General features: G+C 39.1%; 1 protein-coding gene across 2 annotated transcripts in view; it reads left to right on the plus strand.

Annotated features, from left to right (window-relative positions):
• Nucleotides 1-23,774, plus strand: part of NWD2 (NACHT and WD repeat domain containing 2) — a 59,980-nt gene that overhangs the window by 23,262 nt on the left and 12,944 nt on the right. The window contains exon 3 of one of the 2 annotated variants that reach the window (XM_061470738.1): nucleotides 5,965-6,081. In XM_061470738.1, coding sequence (XP_061326722.1) covers nucleotides 5,965-6,081 — 117 coding nt within the window. Of the gene's footprint in view, nucleotides 1-5,958; nucleotides 6,082-23,774 lie in introns of those variants that run through there. The other variant, XM_061470741.1, reaches the window with a different exon arrangement.

The following is a 23,774-nucleotide window of genomic DNA, read 5'->3' on the forward strand; positions in this document are numbered from 1 at the left end:
CAGTTTTACAATGCAAGATCGCATTGATAGTACAAGCAATATGGCAACAAACCGACATCTTTCACATTAGAAACTTAATGAGAACAACTCTATTTTATATATTCAAAGAATTATAAAGAAGAAATAATGTTACATCTAAATTACCAAGTTATACTTCTAAATACTTCAGGGACTGTAGCAATCGGACAATGGGTTCAAACTTAAACAGGGGAGGTTTAGGTTAGATATAAGGAAGATGTTCTTTACTGTGAGGGTGGTGAGACACTGGAACAGGTTGCCCCAAAAAGCTGTGGTTGCCCCATCCCTGGCAGCGTTCAAGGCCAGGATGGATGAGGCCTTGAGCAACCTGGTCTAGGGTGAAGCATCCCTGCCCATAGCAGGGGGGTTGGAACTAGGTGCTCTTAAGGTCCTTTCCAACCCTGACTATTCTATGATTCTATGGTTCCGTGATTCTATGAAACCATACTTAAGTTAAAGCAACCTATTTTTAATTTTGTGTAGTCAACATTGAAGTAGCGCCATCTATATATTCACATAATTGTTATATCTACTCTACCTGTGGGTTTGTTTTCCACTGTAATGTGGAAAATAATTTAACCAGTTGAATATTGAAACTGATTACCAAAATGAATTGAATATGGAACATTTCTGTTGTGATTGTATACTATGGAATTGGCTCACTTTAATGCCAATTGTAAAATTCCCATTGCTTCATTCAGTTCAAATTTTCCTTTGTGTCATGGAAGACGCATACCCATCCACATCTTTAGTAAGAGCTAGTTGGTAATAAATTGCATTATAAGTTGCATTTAACTTAAAACACATGAGTTTGGCATCACAGTTAAAATCCCTGGTGCTTTTAAGTCAGCTATGTCCAAATTCACAGTCCTGTAAAGTCATCAAGTCCCATATATATCAGCAGGCCTGGAACTGACTCTCTGCAAAGAGAAATACATACAGCATGCTATGGTGTAAAAATGGTTTTGGGTTTTGGTTTAGTTTTTTTTTTTCAAAAATTCTGGTTCTACGTCCTCAAGCCTTCCTCACATACTAGTATTAACCTCCTGTCTTAGTGACCGCAAAAACTCAGGTCTCCAGAGTGAAGCTTATTTAGAAACAGCGAATGCCTTTTATGCAACATCCTGTTCCTCCCCGTGTATTATTCTTGGTACACATGCAGCTGGTTTTTAATCAAAATAACAAGTTCTTAAATGATGATACTTGGTTTTAATTCCCTGAGTCACAGTGGAGTTGCTGAATCTGCATGGTGGCAAATTCCAGATTGATTTTTGATTATGGCTATAAAAGAATTTTCATCTGAAGGTCCTAGCTCATCAGCTGATTGGGAAGTCCCAGCTGCAGTGGCAGATGAAAGGAATAGCAAAAGATATTTAAATAATAAAGGTTTTTTCTCCTGTTGCTACCATATGATATTAAGGGAAAATATAAACTTTATTTCTCAGTCATCTTTGAGGAGACATTTCAGTGACAGAAGGGAAATGTCTCTTCCAAGTAATCCACTGCTGAATTCTTTGTGAGACAAAACATGTCTTTCTTCAAATGGATTGTAATTTAGTCTCTGGGGGAGGAATAATTAAGTTTATTCTGGTTGATACTCATGGAAGCAAATTATTTTTTTATATAGTTTCAGCACCAAGAGCATCCTTATGTGATACGAGGTCTGAGAGACAGCTCCACTGACACATTTCTGAAAACAGCTAGGAAGCTATCACATTTCTGTGGAAGCAAAGTAGAAAAGCTTGTAAAAAAGATTACCAAGGGAAAGTCGTAAAGCATTTTGGAGGAGGCTCTGAGGTAGACTTTATCAAAACATTTCTTTTTTATTTATCCATTTTATTTATCCAACACTGCCAGGGATGGAGCATTCACAACTTCCCTGGGCAACCCATTCCAGTGCCTCACCATCCTTACAGTAAAGAACTTCTTCCTTATATCCAATCTAAACTTCCCCTGTTCAAGTTTTAACCCATTACCCCTTGTCCTATCGCTACAGTCCCTAATGAAGAGTCCCTGCCCAGCATCCTTATAGCCCCCCTTCAGATACTGGAAGGCTGCTATGAGGTCTCCACACAGCCTTCTCTTCTCCAGGCTGAACAGCCCCAACTTTCTCAGCCTGTCCTCATATGGGAGGTGCTCCAGTCCCCTGATCATCCTCGTGGCCCTCCTCTGGACTTGTTCCAACAGTTCCATGTCCTTTTGATGTTGAGGACACCAGAACTGCGCACAATACTGCAGGGGAGGTCTCACGAGAGCAGAGTAGCAGGGCAGGATCACCTCCTTCGACCTGCTGGTCACACTCCTTTTGATGCAGCCCAGGATACGGTTGGCTTTCTGGGCTGCAAGCGCACACTGCTGGCTCATGTTAAATTTCTCGTTCACCAACACCCCCAAGTCCTTCTCTGCAGGGCTGCTCTGAATCTCTTCTCTACCCAACCTGTAGCTGTGCCTGGGATTGTTCCGACCCAGGTGTAGGACCTTGCACTTGTCATGTTTAAACTTCATGAGGTTGGCATCAGCCCACCATACAAGTGTGTCAAGGTCCCTCTGGATGGCATTCCTTCCCTCCAGGGTATCAACCAAACCACACAGCTTGGAGTCAACGGCAAACTTGCTGAGGGCGCACTCAATCCCACTGTCCATGTCAACAACAAAGATGTTGAACAAGACCGGTCCAACACCGATCCCCGAGGGACACCACTCGTTACTGGTCTCCAGCCGGACATTGAGCCATTGACCACAACTCTTTGCATGCAGCCATCCAGCCAGCTCCTTACCCACCGAGTGGTCCATCCATCAAATTGATGTCTCTCCAATTTAGAGACAAGGATTTCATGTGGGACAGTGTCAAATGCTTTGCACAAGTCCAGGTAGATGACATCAACTGCTCTACCCCTGTCCATCAGTTCTGTAGCCCCATCATAGAAGACCACCAAATTGGTCAGGCAGGATTTCCCCTTAGTGAAGCCATGCTGGCTGTCACCAAGCACCTTGTTGATTTTCATGTGCCTTAGCATGCCTTCCAGGAGAATCTGCTCCAAGGTTTTGCCTGGCACAGAGGTGAGACTGACTGGTCTGTAATTCCCCAGGTCATCCATTTTCCCCTTCTTGAAAATGGGGGTTATATTTCCCTTTTTCCAGTTGTTGTGAACTTCACCTGACTGCCATGATCTTTTAAATATGATGGCCAGCGTCTTAGCAACTTCATTCACCAGCTCCTTCAGGACCCGCGGATGGATTTCATCAGGACCCATGGACTTGTGTACGTTCAGGTTCTTAAGATGGTCTCGAACCAGATCCTCTCCTACAGTGGGTCTAGGGTCTTCATTCTCACAGTCACTGCGTCTGCCTTCCAAGACTTGGATGGTGTGGTCAGAGCCTTTGGTAGTGAAGACTGAGGCAAAGAAGTCATTCAGAACCTCAACCTTCTCCAAATCCTGTGTAGCCAGTTCTCCCGATAGCTTCCTGAGGGGGCCTACGTTGTCCCTAGTCTGTTTTTTATTTGCTATGTACCTATGGAATCCCTTCCTGTTATCTTTCACATCCCTAGCCAAGTTTAATTCTAACTGAGCCTTAGCTTTCCTAACCTGGTCCCTAGCTTCCCAGACAACATCCCTGTATTCTTCCCAGGCCACCTGTCCTTGCTTCCACCTTTTATAAGCCTTGTTTTTCCCTCTAAGTTTCCTCAGGAGCTCCTTATCCATCCAAGGAGGTCTCCTGGCCCTCCTGCTGCACTTCCTTCTAGTTGGGATGCAACACTCCTCAGCTTGTAGCAGGTGATCCTTGAATATCAACCAACAGACTTGGGCCTCTCTGCCCTCTAGAGCTATGTCCCATGGAACCTTACTAAGCAGGTTCCTGAAGAGGCCGAAGTCTGCTGTCTTGAAGTCCAGGGCAGTGAGCTTGCTGCACGCTCTTCTCGCTCTCCTGAGGATCTCAAATTCGAGCATCTCATGATCGCTGCAACCAAGGCTGCCCTGGAGAGTCACATTTCCAACGAGCCCTTCCCTGTTGGTGAGCACGAGGTCAAGCATGGCACCTCTCCTTGTTGGCTCCTCTGTTACTTGCAGAAGGAAGTTGTCTTCTACACAATTGAGTAACCTCCTGGATTGCTTGTGCCGGGCCGTACCATCCTTCCAACAGATGTCAGGGTGGTTGAAGTCACCCATGAGAACAAGGGGCTGTGAGCGTGAGGCTTTTCCTATCTGTCTGTGGAGTGCTTCATCTGCAGGTTCTCCTTGATCAGGCGGTCTGTAACAGATCCCCACAGTAATGTCTCCCATAGCTATACTCCCTTTAACCCTGACCCACAAACTCTCTGTGGACTGCTCACCTGTCCACAGACAGAGTTCCATACTCTCCAGCCTACCCCTAACATAAATAGCAACTCCCCCTCCCCAGCTACCGGGCCTGTCTAAAGAGCCTGTAACCTTCCATTCCAATACTCCAGTCATAGGAGCCATCCCACCATGTTTCTGTGATATCTATAACATTATAACACACAGAAAGCAGCTGCCTAGCCACTACACTATCTGCTATTCCAGGGAATTTCCTCTTAATAAAAAAAATTACAGAATTAACATGATTTTTGAACATTTAATTAAAATAGAAATTGCTTTTATGTTTCAGATGAACTTGAGCTGCACAATAAATTCATTCAATCAGTAATTCAAATATTTTTTACTGTATGCTAAGATGCTTTAATTTTATGACTAGAATGCTTAAGCTTTATCATACATCATTCAAGTAATCGGACAGCTGAATGCGATGTGAAGTTCAGTAATGAAGTCATAGTGATAAATAACAGAAGGGAGGGAGGAAGGCAGAACACTTTTTTCCTAATCAGACTGAAAGAAAAGAACAGTGAATTTTACTTTTACATCAACCCATTATTAGTTGTTACGTTAGATCTTCAGGCTGATTCTGTTTCTCATGGAAAGAGCAGAGTGCTTCCACTGTACAAGTAATATTACAGCAAATTATACAAATTGTAAAAATTATATTACAAATAACAATATTGTAATATATTCATGTCACATTAATTTATTTTCTTTTTAACTATCCATTTGGACTTTCTTTTTTGTTCAAGTTACATAGATGATGTTAACAATCAATAGTAGCTTAAATGAGAGAGTAGTAGCATGTACCCTAAGTTTTATTTCAAAAGAAATGTGTACCTATGATTTCTACTCTTTTAAACTTAATTTTCCACAGTAAGAATTCAGCCTGTTAGTTAAAATGTGTAGTGAAATCACACTTCATTGCTTAATTTCTTCAAATAAGTTTAACATCCATAGTCCAGTTTCTTCCAGTTTGTTTGCAGCTAATTACCATCACAAAACCGAGTCTGTAGCTACAGATGAAAAGCTGAGCAGCAAGCTGTCTGCCATTGCATATCTATACAATCTCCGATTCTAAAGTAACAAAGACCAGCTAACAAAAGAAGTATGATAGTACAGAGTTGCACATATTATTTCTTTTGAGCCATGAACACAGGATGAGTTTATATCCTGTGGATACAAGTGACACAAGGTGTCAAGTCATGGTCTTGACTGTGATCCACAGCAAAACTTCCGTTCATTTCCATGGAGCCAGGATTTTATCAATGCTTTTGTCATTATTCTTACCTATCCATTATATGCAATTTAGTAGCAAGTAAAGCCTGCATCAAATCAAGATCTTGTCATGCTAATGTCTGCAAAGAAATATTAATATAAAATGAGAGACTGTCCCAGGAGGGACTACCTGGGAGGGAAAATAAGAGACTTGAATTGTCATTCACCTAAGGAAACCCTGCCAGTCTGTGTAAAGACTGGATATAGACCTCATTGCCTTTTACTGCACTGCAGAACTGTGCTTAGCAGTACACAAAATGTTGGCAAAGTTAATTTTCAATAGGTAGAAAGGGCACATGATAAAGTAACGATGTTGCATACTGTTTTCCAGGTCATAGACCTATACTGGGGAGTTGAAGCAGATGAATGGGACAGTCCTGAGCTACAAAAGAGTCGTATGAAGCTGTTAGAAGATTGCTTGAAAAGTTCTGCAGGTCCATGTTTTGTTGTGGGTATACAAATAATGTTTTACTTTACAACAAAAATACAATGTCAGCTATCCTAACATGCATGATTCAGTAACAAATATGTTCTTTTCTTCTTTCTAAAATATTTTATATTCCTCACTGTACATTAGTTATACTGCATCCAGATGTTTCCCTATACAGCAGATTAACAGTGATTACTCAGTGTTAATGGAGAAGAAAGAAGGATCATTCATGATCAGTCCCCATAGTGAGGTGGGTTTAGAAACCACAAGGTATGACTGTAATACTAGAACAACGGAAGTATGGACTACTTGTTTAAGGAGGCCACTGTTAATTAATTCTTGGCACTTCTTACACATGCTGGCCTAGAAGGACGTACTTACAAAAGCACAGCAGCAGCAAAGAACTATCTGATGTGACCTGCATTTTGCTGTTTTGTATCATAAACCTAGGGTAAAATGCCTGGTATTAGAGTGTGAAAAGACTGGAGGTCAGTGACAACCTGAGGAGGCTCTGAGACTTTTTTTTTTTCTTACTCTGTCTTCTCTTTACTGTTGCCAGAACAACAGTTGCTTTTAGGATTCTTCAGTAGTCAGTAAAGCCAGCAAAAAAGATAAATTTTTACTGGCTTTTCCTATTAGACCCAAAGGAGAGACTGAACCACTTCACATCAGTGGTTTAGAAAGCTTTATATATTTATTTCAGTGTAAGAGAGATCTTTTTGTGTAGATGATCCTGTTGGTTTTCATCAAGCTCGTATTCAGCTGCTCCTTACAGCTTTTACAGCTGAAGCAGCATGAATTTATGAAGTCATGCCAAACATTGTGTATGGTTCTAGTAGTTCAAAGGCACTGGGAGTAGGCAGTGTCCTGACAGTGTCCTGCCAGGTATGCTTTACCACCTTCCAGTTAATCACATACAATAGATTTTGCTGTCACTGATTTTGTATTAAATACACAATTCAGAGTAGTGATTTTTTTTCTCTTTCTTCTGTGCTTAGAAAGAGATATACCATGTTTTAATATGAGCAGAGTTAACTTGAAAAATATTTAAAGACCAGATCAGCTCATGGTATGCTGACTGTGTTAGTTTTCACTGCACAGACCAAAAATATATGACTCTTGATATACGCATTTTCCCAGCTGCTTAAAGAATAGCATACCTGTTTTATCTGTGAAGGGTAAGGCTGTGCTTTAACTTACTGGGCTGATCGAGATAGAGAATCTCTCTAATGAGATTCACTGTTCAGTTGTATATACTGCATATTTACAGTATCGATGCATCAAAACTAAAGAGAAGATGATTTGGGAAGAATGTGAGTTTATTTTGTGTATGAGAAGTTCTGTGTGCAAGGGAGACTTCAGCGAAAGTACAAAACCGGCCACAATGAGTAGGATTTGCTATGATCAAGGATACTTCTCTGAAAGTATATTTACATTATTCCAAAACATATTTAATTCCTTATGAGCTGCCTTGAGGCTCCATTCTTTGTGAGAAATAAATCGGGGATATACAATTATTTTTCTATGCATAGTTGTAGGAGAGTAGAAATATTAGGATAAATCTCAAGTTAAATTAACTTCTGTAAAACTCTTCACTTGTGTTTAGGAGAATAACCAACATTATTTTAAGACAAAGTGCTTGCAGAGAAAAAAATAGACATCCTGCCAACATTAGATAAATACAGTTCCAGTTTCATTATAGTGCTGCAGACATACCAGAGCATACAGAGCAAGACAGACTCATTCAGTATCTGTCCATCAAGCCGAATATTTTCAAGTAGACATACCTAATCCTACTTCACTAGTTTTGTCAATTATTATACTGTTAGTATAAGTTTTACTAAATTACAAGCATTTTGATATTACATGTCTTTATTACAAGTTTTCTTGTAATAAAGTCTGAAAGCAAAAAAAAATACATTGCTTCTGTTTACTGCTGGTATACTACTGATTGTCCTCTCCATGGTCACTTGTTTATTGCAACTGGAAGGGTACTGGAAATGCTTGTAGTTTAGACACCAAAGGACATCTGCAACTCTCCTTTGACAGTTTAATTCAATGGAAAACAATTTTAAGACTATACCTTTGCTCTTCTAGATTTTATTTTCTGTATTTGCTAAGAAAATAATTTAGAAAAGCTAGATTTCTCCTCTATACTTGAAAGTAGATAATTGAACTCTAATTCTTAGAGTTGTCAGATAAGGCAGAGAAGAGTTCTGAAAAAAATCAAGTCCTTGATTTATTTTTTTTTTAAATGAAGAATTTTAAAGATGCAAGGAACTGAAACCACAGAATCCCATGGGGATAGAAGGTCTACAAAAGACTGCCTGCTGTGAAGGCTGGAGATCACTTCCCTCCGTACCAAAGATTAGATAAAGAGCAAGCTGCAGCATGTGTTGTTCCATGTTTTTACCACACCCTTACAACCATCTCACTAGCTGTTTCATTCACCAGTTTGCCTCACTCTGTTATTTACCTTCAGAGTCCTGGGGACTGAAGGCCGTCCTCAGCACTTGACCATAAAAAGCCCAGAGCTTGGAGTGCTGAGTCTGCACTGGGTTTGATGCCATCATGACACTGTTTTTCACAAGCACACACTGGCCCAGATCTTTAGAGGGTTTGGGTAGCTTCCATCTGATGTGACTAAATTTAGTTTTCTGGGTTTATTTTTCTTCTTTCTGTCTTCCCTTTGATGAAAATCCAGTGTTGGAATAGAAGGGCATGGCGTTTTTCCTTGAGCAACACCCAGTGTCCTTAGACATGGATGTTCTAAAATCTCTGTGAAGAAGTGAAGGAAACCTCGTTGTGTTTATGCATATGTTTATGCATATTTTAGCAGCTCAGAATTTTGAAGCTGTTAAGAATTGCCTGGTGATACTGTTACTAAGGAAATCATAAATTTGAAACAGAACAAAACAGCTAACAAAGAGGTTGCAGTAAACCAATGTCTCCAATATTTCAGGTTTTCCAAATGTGGGCCAGAGTGATACCTCTCCCAATGACTATACCAGCAAAACTACAGAAATCTCTTCACGTACATTTATTTTTTGCTCTGTTGTACCTTAGGGTGATGGAGTTTATTTCATTTAAAACATAAATTGAAGATGATTCTACTCCAACAACCATAATCAGTTTTAATTTATAGTAACATAATTAAAAATGGACTTTGGCACAGCAGGCTTTGGGAAACTTCCCATTTCTTGAGAAAGTTGTATAAAATGTGCCACTTCCATTCAGCTGGCATTTTTTTAACTTTTCAATTACTGCTTTCTTAATTCAGACACAGATCTTGGATTAAATTGGACTATTCAGAATTAACTAGCAGATACGGGTTGATTTTTATAAAGTGTTTCTTTATGGCACTTTGTACCTGCATTGTGATATCAGATGGAGAGAAATTAAAATGAGTTCTTAAATTAGTGCAGTGAATAAATTGGAAGTCCTAAGCTTTTCTTCAGATACGAAAAAACAAAATCCAAATGAACACATATTCATAAACACAAAGGAAGAAGCACTTCTGAAAAAATGAGTAATTAATTTTCCTGTGACACTGTTTTGGGAATGTATAGTCCCCCTCTTAGCTACTGCCTGAGCTCTGTCAACACTTGATCCAATTAAGGGAGAGGGGAGCTGGGGTTTTTTTGGTTAGGTTCGGTTTTTGCTGTGTAAAATCAGTGCCTACTATATGTGACCATTTAAAAACTTATAGCCTTTACTGTAGGTAAAAACATACCATGCTATTTTTGATCTGCAGAATAATTTATGAAGATTTGTTTATGAGGGAAACAGTACTAGTTCTGCAGGAAAAATACTTTCCGTAAAATTTTATGCAGAAATCATACTGGTTGTCTCTGGAATCTACACGGGGAGACTGAAATGCAGTGTATTTATTAAGCTGTGAACTGCTTAAACTCTTCATTGCATAACAATACCAAAGACAAAATACATTCAGTATATCACTGTAACCTTTACATTTTGTTGACTTGTGTTTCCTAGTAAATTCATAAGAGAAGGGAATATAAACAGGATGGTAGAGTGGCAATAAAGGTTATATTATCATCCCACAGCTGATTATGAACAGGATTTATCTGCTGTGGACCTAGTCTCAATATCTTTAACAACTAACAGAAAGATATAGGTACCTCCAACAATATCTGAGTCATCTTCTGGGTGACTCTTTTTCCATTAACAGCAAGGAAACGCCAGAGAGTTAGGCTGCTAATTTAGGAACCCAATTACAGTGTTTGGTACCAATTAAGACCTTGACCTATTTAGGGTATCTTTAGTCTACAGTGGTTATTTTACTGCCGTTTTATCAGGGTTCCTTAACTAATACTCCAGTACTAACCTGATGCTGATTATGCCTTAGTAGAGATAAGAGAATTGCCAGGCTTCTCTGTGTTTCTCTTCAAACACAAGAAGTTACAACACATGGGTGCTCTCCTCCATCTGTGTGGCACCTCACAGTCTCTGCCTGAATGGCAGTTCTTGTGTGACTATGTTCTGAAAAATTGTAAAATGAAAGGGAGAAATGGAAATGAAATGTTAGCTTGTCGCCTGTAATGGTTTGCTCAATTAAATATGTCTGGGTTTGTACAAACCTAAGATTCTTTTCACCCATCATTCAGATACCTGGTTCAAAGAACAGTAAAGATATTTTCTACCTACTCTGAACAGCTAGTGTAATTTATATTTATCATTTTAAAATACATTTACATTGTAATTTACATTGTCCCTCAAATTATTGACAGCTTGTTGTTAATTTCAGCATTAATGAACCATTAACAAAGACCTAGCATTATGAAACTGGAATTCCAGTAGGATTTTAAGAGAATATTGGCAATTTACAATATTGGCAAATTCTTAAATCACCCTGAAATTGATGATGAAATATGGCAAATTAGAGTGAAATGGTTTTTTACATTTTTGGATCTTTTTGTTCCTACAGTGCAATGAATGCTTTAATCATTCCATGAAGTACCCTACTACTTAGTTCTCTTTGCTGAGTACAAATGGTTGATAAGTTATTCTGAGCACATTCCGTCTCAGAGAAAATTCCAAATTATATTCCCCCCAGCTCTACTGAATCTCCTCAACTCCCATTTCAGTTCTGGTGTTACTTTAGGGTTTATCCCTAATAGGAAAATGGTTCTGGAACACCTGAGTCACATTTTCTTTTGCTCTTCTGGGAAAATTGCTATACATTTTAAGTTAGGGACACTAAACTCAGTCAAATGTGCCTATATTTAAACAGCCAGCTTATGAGGAATGCTACGCACCTAGTGCTCCTTGGGAACTCAGCAGAAGTTACAAGTGCTCGATACATTTCAGAGTCTAATTTTCCTCCAGGAAGCAGGTCTATATATAGTTTTTATGTGAATGAGGAAAAACAGCTGGAACCAGACATGGCATAACAGCCTATCTCTCCCAGTGAAGTTTATTCCAAGAAACAAATATTGAATTATGAATTTTCTTCATACTCCACACCTGATGCAAAACCCATCCAAACGAGAACTCCCTCTAACAAAGGAGGGTTTGGAGTCATAAAGCATATCAGAAATGGCTCCATAAGCCTTGTTGGCATGAATCTGAAGTAAAGTATACGTCTGCAGACACTAATCCTGTTTTAGATGGACTTTGGCAACAGGAAAGATTTTTCTCAAAGCAGAGCTTTGTATATTTTTTGAAGGCCTTCAAAACAGATAAAGTGGTTAAGCTTTAAATACATAGTATGCAACTTTCCTGTCAGCAAGCCTTGGTCTTTCACAGCCTCCAGACTGACAGGGAAAGGGTGTATATCCCTTTCCATGTTGTCTATCTCTGAACAACAGATATACACAGAGTAGAATCAAGGACAGGGTATTATTATATGATTAAGCTATTGTGAGTTCCTTGATCTGCTTTAGGGCTGGGAATTTATTTTCCTGTGAATTTCCCTAAATCTTAAATCTAGAGTCTAAAAATGCTTACCCATTCTTTAAACATACCCATTGAAAATAGCATCATCAGGCAGCTTTTCCATGGAACATAGAAACTGCATGGGTTTTGATGTAGTCTTAAAATAGCTTGCATTTTCAGCCTGCAGTCAGAAAACTCTACATATTTTCTGCTAATTCACTGTGTTTGTTTTTCTTGACATAAGTAGAATTTTTGGTGCTTCCTTCCAGGAAGGTTAAGTATTACATTTAATAATGTGATATTAATGAGAACAAGATTAGCATGAACTCAAATTTCCGTCATTGTATGTAATGTGTAAAGAGAAAAAATAGGCTGCATGAGATTTATTTTCTGTTTACCCTCAGAAGCTTTACCAAACCATCCTCTGAGGTAGTATTGTAATCAGCTAGATACAATGGTCTGCTCTACAAATGAAACAGTAGATCAGAAAACCAACATCAGCTGTTCTGCAGAAGTGAGGGGGGGAAATCCTGAACCTTGCAGTGATAATTCTGTGTAAAGATACATACATACAGCATACTTCACTATTTTTTAGCAGGCAGTTGATAAGTTCAGAGAGAGATCTTAATGCTGTTACTTGCACCTAGTGTATGTGACTTCCCTTTTCTCAAATAGAGTAAACAAACACCTACCCGTAAAGTAACTAGTTTTACAGTGTTCTTCATAGTGGTAGATTTTAGAAGAACTCAGAATAGTGGTGCTACTCATGACTGGAAAAACAGCTCGTTCCCTGGACACATAATTTTGCAGAGCATATACTGCCTCTCAATCATGCCATTGCATGGCATAGGCAAGACAGTGCTTTTATAGAAAGAAGTGTCATGACCTGATGTTCTTTTCTTTGCTATATTTCATTTGTTTTCATGGGGAATTTACTACAGAATTTTTAAATATTTGACTAATGACTTAACCTATTACCTGCAGGCAGTATTTAGTGCTGAGTGCTTGTATGCTTGCCATGAAGTCTGATTACCTTTTAGTTAAAAAGTGCTAGAAAACCCATGAAGATATCCCAATGGAAAGCTACTATAGGTAAAGTTTTATTTAGATCTGTTCCATTGTTGAAGAACTATGGAAGTGGAAGCTAAGAGGATTTGTAAGGGTGATATTTTTTCATCTATATTATAAATGTAAAATTAATGTTGGGGAAATTTGAAAAATAATAGGTTTTTTAAGGTGGCTTTATGAAAGGATTGATTTATATTTAATATAAAATGAACTATAAGGGTTAACATTCTCATTGTAATATTTGGTGATATGAATGGGCTGCAAAGATTGTTGACACTCTGGATATTTCAAGTATCCAGGGAATTACAGACCAGTCAGTCTCACCTCCGTGCCTGGCAAAATCTTGGAGCAGATTCTCCTGGAAGGCATGCTAAGGAACATGAAAAACAACAAGGTGCTTGGTGACAGCCAGCATGGCTTCACTAAGGGGAAATCCTGCCTGACCAATTTGGTGGCCTTCTATGATGGGGCTACGGAACTGATGGACAGGGGTAGAGAGTTGATGTCATCTACCTGGACTCGTGCAAAGCGTTCGACACTGTCCCACACGACATCCTTGTCTCTAAATTGGAGAGATACCAATTTGATGGATGGACCACTCGGTGGATAAAGAACTGGCTGGATGGCTGCATGCAGAGTTGTGGTCAATGGCTCAATGTCCGACTGGAGAGCAGTAACGAGTGGTGTCCCTCAGGGATCGGTGTTGGAACCGGTCTTGTTCGGCATCTTCGTCGGTGACATGGACAGTAGGATTGAGTGCGCCCTCAGCAAGTTTGCTGATGACACCAAGCTGTGTGGTTCGGTTGATACACTGGAGGGAAGGAATGCCATCCAGTGGGACCTTGACACACTTGTGAGGTGGGGTGATACCAACCTCATGAAGTTTAAACATGACAAGTGCAAGGTCCTACACCTGGGTCGGAGCAATCCCAGGCACAGCTACAGGTTGGGTAGAGAAGAGATTCAGAGCAGCCCTGCAGAGAAGGACTTGGGGGTGTTGGTCAATGAGAAATTTAACATGAGCCAGCAGTGTGTGCTTGCAGCCCAGAAAGCCAACCGTATCCTGGGCTGCATCAAAAGGAGCGTGACCATCAGGTCAAAGGAGGTGATCCTGCCCTGCTACTCTGCTCTCGTGAGACCTCACTTGGAGTATTGTGTGCAGTTCTGGTGTCCTCAACATAAAAAGGACATGGAACTGTTGGAACAAGTCCAGAGGAGGGCCACGAGGATGATCAGGGGACTGGAGCACCTCCCAAATGAAGATAGCCTGAGAAAGTTGGGGCTGTTCAGCCTGGAGAAGAGAAGGCTGCTTGAAGACCTCATAGCAGCCTTCCAGTCTCTGAAGGGGAGCTATAGGGATGCTGGGGAGGGACTCTTCATTAAGGACTGTAGTGATAGGACAAGGGGTAATGGATTAAAACTTAAACAGGGGAAGTTTAGATTGGATATAAGGAAGGAGTTCTTTACTGTAAGGATGGTGAGGCACTGGAATGGGTTGCCCAGGGAAGTTGTGAATACTCCATCCCTGGTGGTGTTCAAGGCCAGGTTAGACAGAACCTTGGGTGATATCGTTTAGTGTGAGGTGTCCCTGCCCATGGCAGGGGGGTTGGAACTAGATGATCTTAAGGTCCTTTCCAACCCTAACTATTCTATGATTCTTTGATTCTAATACTGTTCTTCATAAGTTGAAACCTTTGTCCAGTACACAAGGGCTGTGATTTATAAAGCCAAGGAAAGCTTTAATCTTTATTATCACAGTGCTTATCTTAGTATTTTCTATGAGTCAGTTTAGCTTCTTCGAAGGCCCGATCCACATTTTGCTTTCTCTCCTTAACTGTTATTACAGTTTAGATTATTAGTTTCTTGTCAAAGGAATTAGTTCATTCCATCCTGCAATTATGCTACTGTCCTTTCTAGCCTCCTCCAAATTTATAGTAATTTAAAAAACTGAAAAAATGGTTCTTCCCCTCCAACCACATAAAAAGTAGGGAATGCATGCAAATCATTTAAGAACACACAGAAGGGACTGATACTTCTACATCAGTCTTAGGTTTACTGGGCCATCATCTTGCTAGCATTATTGGGGAAGGAAAACTATACTATTCTTGTGCAAGGAATTATCTAATAATTTCTTTTCATCTTTGAAGGATTAGATTGATAGTATCTTCAGAAAGTACCAGCACCAACTGTCCCAGATAACAAGCCCTAAAACCAATGCCAGTTGGCTTGGAGGAAAGATTATTTTGTTACAGTTGGCACAAAAGGACTCAAAAATCATAAATAAAAATTATCAAAATTCAGGAACTATTCAAAATGCATTGTATAGGCCACTCAACATGTACTTGCAAAGCAGATTTGATGTTATATTATGCTACTTGTTCTGCATTCTGTGATAAATGCTAAATTCTGGGCACTGTAGAGAGGTGGCATTACAATCTGCTAGAGCTAATGTCCCTTACATTAAAAAAATGGTTTTGGGCCTTCATTTATTTCATATGCCTGTAAACAATGTTTATTAATGGTGTTTTAGGTGTTTCTGTACATGCTACACAGTCATAGGTCATATCAGGCACACGGTGACTATATTATTCTATGCAGTTTGTGAGATCATTTTCTTGGCATTTAATTACAAGATCAGGTTTTCATTTGTAGGCTCAACGAATACCAATCTGTTTAGCTCTAATAAGAAGGAAAAAAGAAAAAAAAAAAATAAGTTCACAGTGAAATGTCATATCATATTAGAATATTTAGTAAAAAATAAAGTTGGGAGGACTGTTAACAATTCTGTTATACCATCAGTGATCTCTGCCTCTGATAATGGTTATTAACTAACACTTTCCAATACCTTCATAGTGACTGTGTATGTTACTGAGTAACACAGCTTAGTTGTATTACAGAAGAACATAAATAATATAGGTCCATTTCCACTAAAGAAATACAGTGTGCTTACAGTAGGATTTGGATAGGTTTTGCAGCCCTGAAAACCCATCCTTAATTGCTGCAGTTTTGGAGGTTACTGCAGAATGGATGTCTGTCTGTCAATCCCATAAATGCCTGATTCATCTCTCCTTGCCATGCTCAACTTTGCCTGAACCTAAGCTCTTTGGCTCATCATTTATCAAATAATGGGAATTTAGAAACTAAGCAGCCCTTCTGATAAAAGACTAGCAAGATCATATTTCTCAGAAAAGAAAGATACGGCCCCTTCTTTTTAGAGGGTACCTGAGTGCAGCAGGGTGCAGCACCCTTGCTTATACACGAAGCGTATCAAAGAAGGCAGTAAGAATGCAGAAGACTCCTAGCTTTTAACTCCAGGTTTTGGTGTCCAGAAGCCAGTGCCCTGTCCTCACAGCTGACTATACTGGTAGGTCAGAGTGTCATCTTTCTGACTCCATGATGCCTCTATCTCTGGATGCTCAGTAAGGCACATGAAACAGCAACAGTAGGAGGAACTTTTCTTCATTAGCCGTATTTTACCTATGAGATGCAGGATTTCAAACCCTTTCAGAGTTCCTTCCTGCTTGGGTGACTGTTGTGGTTATTTTACAAAGCAGGGGAGATTACACCACCATGACCTACTCTAAAAGACAAGATTGATCTCCTTGCTGTTTCCAGGACAGCTATTTTTTCTAGTCTCTGTAGGAACGGTGGTGATTTCCACAGACAAGATTATTGACTCCAGTCTGGGCTGTGTGCTAAAGCCCTTTATTAAAACTACCCTTGTAGCTTGCTTTTCTACCCAGCTTCACTGTTATGAAGTGTTATAGGACCTGTCAGAAAGTTGACAGGAATCTGGACTGCAGTAGGAGTTACCTGTAAGGTCCTGGGCTTTATATGAGAGGGAAAATTCCTGTCAAGAAATATCCCACCCTATTTAAAGAAAAAAAAAAAAGAAAATTAAAAAAAAGGAAAGTGAGAATGCTGCATTTGCTCAGAGGAGGATCAGTGAGTGAGCAGATCACATCTGTAGCCACAGGTAGGCAGTGTGCCTGTAGAGTGGTACAGGAACACACTGTGGCTGGAGGAAGGACTTTTTGAGTCCTTCCTCTAGCCTAACTTTATTCCCAGACCTCTTTCCTAATTTTATTCTTTTTGACTGATTTTGTCACCTGCACCCATGCTCAGGGAGATCAGTGACCTAGCAATGACAAACGGTGAAGGAAAAGGCAACAAAATGAACTAAACTGGTGCTTGACAATCATGTAGAACACAGGAGAAGGAATGTGGAAGGAAGAATACCTTTGATACTTTCCCAGTCAGGAGAAAGGAGTGAGTTCTGATGAAGCAAAGTGTATCAGGGAAGTAGGCAATGAATTTCTTGTAGGGAAGTGCATTCACTCTGTATGATGGACTGTTAGCTCCTACCCACTATGTCCTGAGAAATTATTTATCATTATTTCATATCTCCCTAGCACTAAGGAAAAGCTTTGAGATTTAGAAATACTGCACTGTGGGTGAAGTTCTGAGTTCAGGAAATTGGTTCATTTACAGCTGGATTCGGCTGCTCTCTTTAATTTTCTCAAAGATGGGTTAAGCATCAAGTAACTCCACCATAATTTTCTTCTTACACCTTATGTCAAAAAGATCTCTCACAGAAAAAGACTTCATCAATTGCCCCTCATCCTTCCAGTCCTAATTCCAGTCAGTTTTCTTACAAGGTAGTCCAACAACCCTTTTTTGTCTTTCATGGAACTGAAACCAATACCTATTTCAAGTTTCTCAAATACATATAGCCCTACCCCCACTGTACTTCTGCAGTGCCTCTAGGGCAATAAGAGAGAATCTAGGGCATGACTCTGAAACAACGCACAGCAATGTTTCTCAAGCCAAGGAATATAAATGCATATCCAGGCAGATGGGGAAAAAAAAATCTCTTTCTCAGCACAGAAGTGTCTTTATTATGCCATCAGTTTTCTATTCACTTCAGTAATTTCAATTAAAAATTGTATTTCTTATTTTAAGTTTTGTACAGTCAGCTGAAGTTCTAACACTAAATCTGTTTAACTCATAAGCTTCAACCAAAGGCCTGAGGTATGGACACTATTATTATCACATAGCTATGGAGAAAAATCAAATTAAAATGTTTGATACCACTCTATGGTTACATTTTTCCCTTAAAAACTAAATAGAACAAATAACATAAAGCAACAGTCCCATCCCTACTTGTACATAAATACACAAGCTTCTTTGCATATTGGCACTCAGAATAGAAATGCTGATTTTACAAGCTATCATTAGCCTCATTTTATAGATAGGCAATCTGAGGCAGTGGCAAAAGCACCAGGAAGTTACTAGTTTCCATACTGAAATGAATAGAAAGTGGAAAGAAGATTTAAGAGGTCTGCAGCAGCTCTGATGTTCTGTCTGCTAAGTTCAGTTCAGTTGCCCTGCAACTGCTGGCAATAGAAGCACACTGCTGTTCTGAAGGCACTTTGAGCTTTACATCCTAGAAATCACAGATTACATTTGTAGCTTTTTTTTTCATATTTTTGATTTCTAATGGAGGTATTTTTGGGAGACTTAATCCCAATGTAACATCACTTTTCCCCTTTGTTCACCACCATGGAAAGGCAAGAAAAGCAGTCAGATGTATTTAACTGAAGAATATTCTCTCTGCACTTGTATCAGGAGGTCCTGACACTGTACCACATTGCAGCTAGAAGGAAAAGGAGTAGAAGTAGCTATTTTGGGGACATCTCTTGGGCACCAGCCACCCTGGAACTCTAGCTTCCTAAAATTTGGCTTCAATTAAAATGCATTATTACAGCCTTCTCCATCTTGGTTTCACTTGTTCAGTTCAGTTAAATTTAATGTCTTGGAGCTTGTTCCATTGAGCAATTAACATATATATTCCATTGAGATTTTCAGTTAATTCATTTATTTGTTTTTCTTCTTACTGAAATCATTAGTGCATTGGAAATAAATTTAAGTAAATATTCTTTTCTGGATTCAGTTCAGATGATTCACTGTTGTTTAGCCATTAGCATTTTTGCTTTGAGTTTGAAACAAATTGGCTCTTGTTCCCTTAAAGAAAGAAGGAAAAGAAAATGTACATTCTTTTCTGTTTGTTTCTGGTAGTAAATTCTCAGTTTCAATTCAAATCCTATTTATTTCTCAGAAACAAGGTTCCAGCTAAGCCAGTTATTTTGGGTTTTGTTTTGTTTTTTATTTTTCAAAAAAAAAAGTATCTCTGGCTGTGCCTGAACATCTCATATCACATAAATAATTTCTACAGACTACTGCTAGAATAAAGTTACAATGTACTGCCAACAAACCAAAAAGAGTTTTACTAAATTTCTTTGAATGGGATGTTAAATAAAAGGCCCTTTTGGACTGTTTGTTCCAGATTTTTAAGACATGATTTTCCTCTCTACTTGGTTATGTCAGTTCAGCCACATTTCCGTAGACGAGGAGGGTAAACACACCTACACATCACACATCCTGCATGGCTGCCCTGACTTGTATGTGACATCTAGGCAAGTTCACACAGGCAAGTGCACTGTGTTACCACCTCCAAATTTAATATGAAAGACAGGACATAGAATGTAGCCACTATACATATCAAAAGGAAGGTTTGAAAATGTTGGAACATTTCTTGTAGTTATGCTGAAGTGATTCTGTCTTCAATTCGCATGTACCTACATACCAATTGGAAGAAATTGAAGGACACCTCTGGGACATCAGCGAGAACAGCCTTTGCCAACACCCTGCAATATGTGAACATACTATCCCAAGGCATCCTAAAAGCACTTCAGTCCCTAAAAGTTAAGCAGTTGGTGAAGAACCACTTGGTGCATCTCATTGGCCCCTGAATACTGATGTTGGGTGCCATTCTCACCGTAGAGCGTGAAGCATTCACTGCATCTTCAATAATGTGAGATAACTCTTTCTCCTAATGGAGCTGTCCAAATTTGGATAAGTGATCTCAGTTTAAGTTTTCATTAATTTGAAGGCTGAAATGTGAGTCACTCAGGACCTCATTCACAAGTGGGCAAGGCTTTCCTCCTTCAGTAATGAGCAGTTTCTGTAAGAAGAACAAGGCTGAGAATGAGGGACAGCTGCCACTACATACATAACTAACTGCTGCATGCCTGTCACAGCTCTGAATTCCTGCCCAGGTTTAATTCCCTGCATCATATTACTAAGTCAGATGGGGAAAATAATATTTCCTAATCTCCCATGCATCTTGCAAAACCAAGTTGTTTAAGGGCTGCTTAAATCTGGACACACAGAGGTATCTTAGGCTAAAGAATGAATTGTGGTTAGAATTAATTCCTTCAAAGATTATTTCTTGAATGCTTATTCTTCAGAAAGTTGGCAATTCAGGACTGCCGTGAGAAGAGGAAGAGAGGACATATGTATGCGCTTCAGTGTCACATGTAGAACTTCATAAAGACCAAGAAGTAAAACTTCTTGGTAGGACTGATTCCATGGAGCCCAGCAAAAGCTCATTGGATCAGATCATTCACCAGCTACAAAACTGTATATTCAATTAATTTCTAACTTTCTGTCTTGGCAAAAGAGAAAAAAAAATGTTGCTTTTAAGTTGGCAAGACTCTTCATTAGGGGCTGTAGTGATAGGACAAGAGGTAATGGGTTAAAACTTAAACAGGGGAAGTTTAGATTGGATATAAGGAGGAAATTCTTTCCTGTTAGGGTGGTGAGGCACTGGAATGGGTTGCCCAGGGAGGTTGTGAATGCTCCATCCCTGGCAGTGTTCAAGCCCAGGTTGGACGAGGCCTTGGGTGATATCGTTTAGTGTGAGGTGTCCCTGCCCATGGCAGGGGGGTTGGAACTAGATGATCTTAAGGTCCTTTCCAACCCTAACTATTCTATGATTCTATGATTCTAAGTATCTGAAATCACTTCACAAAACATTACAAATCTGACTTAGCAAATTACTTGGTTTGCAGATGTTAATATCTAATTTCTTCAAAAAAAAAACAGGTTAATGAAACCAATCAGTAACGAATATAACTTGCTGTTATTTGAGCGCTTGTGTTTTATTAAAATATCCACTAAATATCCTAGCTGAAATTAAATGTATCTAAAATTTTAACTTTTCTTGTATTAATATAAGGTATGCTATTAGGGTTCATGAACATTTTAGTGATGATATCTGAACTAATTACATGGCATGCATTATTCATCCAGCATATCTCAAGATCAAATCCAAATGTGGTTAGTTTCCTCCTTTTGGTCATTATGGTGACTGTGCCTATAAATTTAATATCTTTCCATACCACAAATACTAGAAGGAAAATATTTCCCATCTTGATCTAAACAGTAACTTTTTAATCTTGAGTTACTAGTAATTTCAGCCTCGGGCTCAACAAAGCTAACAAGACTACAAGCTGAGGTTGCTTTTTGTTAATTCTATAAAGTTCTGCTAGATATAAATGGTTGCTGAGTGTTCTATACATGTTGTCAGCCTGGTAGCTTTAAACAGTTCAATCACCTTCAATCTAATGAATCTTTAATTTGTTGGTTTACTATTAAAGGAAAATGACTCATCAGGTGGGAGATTTTGATTCACAAGTCTGCATTTAAAATTGTCTCTTGGTACTGAACAGAGTGTAAACATTACTGTTCCCTTTAAAAATACTTTCTTATAATAATCATCAAAATGCTGCAATGTTGTTACCACAAATTGAAGTTTCAGGTTATTACTGTAGAGTACTATGATATTTTTCATTGAGGTCTGAAATAATGATAATTCTTACTTGCAGATTTAGGGTGAAATAAAACAAAGATTGTAGGAAACCATATTTTCTTTCAATTCTGTTACTTCATTTTTCTATGAAGAAAGCTGCATTTATTTGAATGCATTGGGAATATGGAGAAAGGGCAGATATCCATGCCAGAGGCTGCGAGCATGGATGGAGGCAGTTCAGACACTGAAGCTTCTGGAAAAAACTGCAGCTCAGAGCATCTCATTTAGGCCTCTACAACTACCTTGAGTGGTTTTGTGGTACACTTATACAGCCAGATATAAATTTAACCATAATGACACCAAAGGAATGGAGGGGAGGTGGTTATTCCCTGCTGCTGGCTAGAAGGAGATACTTACAAGCCTCACCTCCATCTCTAAACATGGGAAGGTGTCGTTTTCACAGCCTGTGCATGCAAATGTTGTCCTAAGGCTGTCATGTAGCCTTACAAACAGGTTCTTAAAATTCTAGCAAACACATATAGTCTGTTTATAGTCCTCAGCCTTTTTTTTTTTTTACTAGTCACCACTGTTAATGGAAAGCATGCAGTACATCTGGAGGAAGGTGTGTTTAGATGAGGAACTGTTCCCCAGGAACCTGGTGTGTTTATGTGACATAACCCAGCATTCAAGTATCAGTCTCTCTGTAGAAAACAGCTGCAGTTACTCTGCATGCCTCCTGCTTCCAACACTGGGAGGTGATATTGCAGTCCTTTAGACAAACATTGTCAGTTACTTTTGTCCTCTCCAGAAAAATGACAAGGAGCTGTGTTTCAATACCTCAGTTAAATGGGCAGTGAAACCAGGCAGTAAATTGAAGCTAGTCTGGAGCTATCAGAAAGCACAGGAATGAGTCCATGAAGAGTTTTCTACCTCATAAATTTTTTACCACAATATTTTTCAAATGTTGTTGAATCAAAGTCATAGACAGAATCAGGTACTAATAATACCAGAACTTCAGCTTGTGTAATCAATTCCCTTCTTCATTCTAGTGCTAGAATATTATTTTTTTATTTATTTTTTATTAAAAATTTAATTATTTTTATTATCTTTCATTCCCTATCATGTTATTATTTCTATTCCTCTTTGTTTACTTGTCCATTCCACTGTATTAGAACATCAAAATCACCAAGTCACGTAATTGCCTTTCTAAATCCACATAGTCATCAAGTAGGTGCCAAAAGTGTCATAAGAATCTCTGTTCAGCTGCTTGTTAACCTTTCCTTAATTTTTTGGCTAAAACATGGAGTCCTTGCTCACACCAGCCCCATGATTCCTGAGTTTAACACAAATTTCAGAAGTGTCCTCTGAGCCTGGCTAACTCATGCACCTTGCATGAAGAGTTGCCACCACAATCCCTACAGTAGTTTTCTGGTGTGCAGTGGACACAGCTACAGAAGTCTGGTCAGTATCCTCCTGCCTGCTGTTCCCTGAGCAGTTCTCAGGGGAAATAATACATGGCAGTGGGGTGCTGGCATAGCCTCTGCAACTTGTGTTTGCCATGTTCCACTTTTTAAGTTCTAAAAATAAATGTTTTACCAGACATGGATCCTTACATGATGTTCAACTCATGTGTTCTTTTCTTGGTATTGTTGGTAGCTCTTCCAAACACTAGACACCAACAATAACAAGCTAGATTAAGTTTTCACCTTGCAGTGCAATCAATAGATATTCATTCTGACTTCTCTTTCCTCCACATTTCCTTGTTCCTTTGCTTCCTAAGCACTACACGAGTCATCTTTTAAGATTAATCTTAAAACCTTTTCATAAACCATAGCGAAACAAGAAGAGACAAATACCTCAAAGCAAAATAGTACAAGGCTTATCTTGTTGTTTATTAAGCTTTATGGACACTCACTGCCATCATCCCAAATGGAGGACACTTCTGTCTGTGTGAGTTGTCTTCTATGTATGTCTGTTCTTCCCTCAAATAATGCTAGACTTCGAGCGAAATATTAGCGATGCCATCTATAGCACAGAGATACACCATGATAAATGTATGCCTTCTGCTCTTTAACATTTGATTTGAGAAACA

The sequence above is a fragment of the Pezoporus flaviventris genome, unplaced genomic scaffold, assembly GCF_033815535.1.
Source record: "Pezoporus flaviventris isolate CSIRO_AGI_PZ_B2104156 unplaced genomic scaffold, CSIRO_AGI_Pfla_v1 ptg000002l, whole genome shotgun sequence".
Taxonomy (NCBI): Eukaryota; Metazoa; Chordata; class Aves; order Psittaciformes; family Psittacidae; genus Pezoporus; species Pezoporus flaviventris.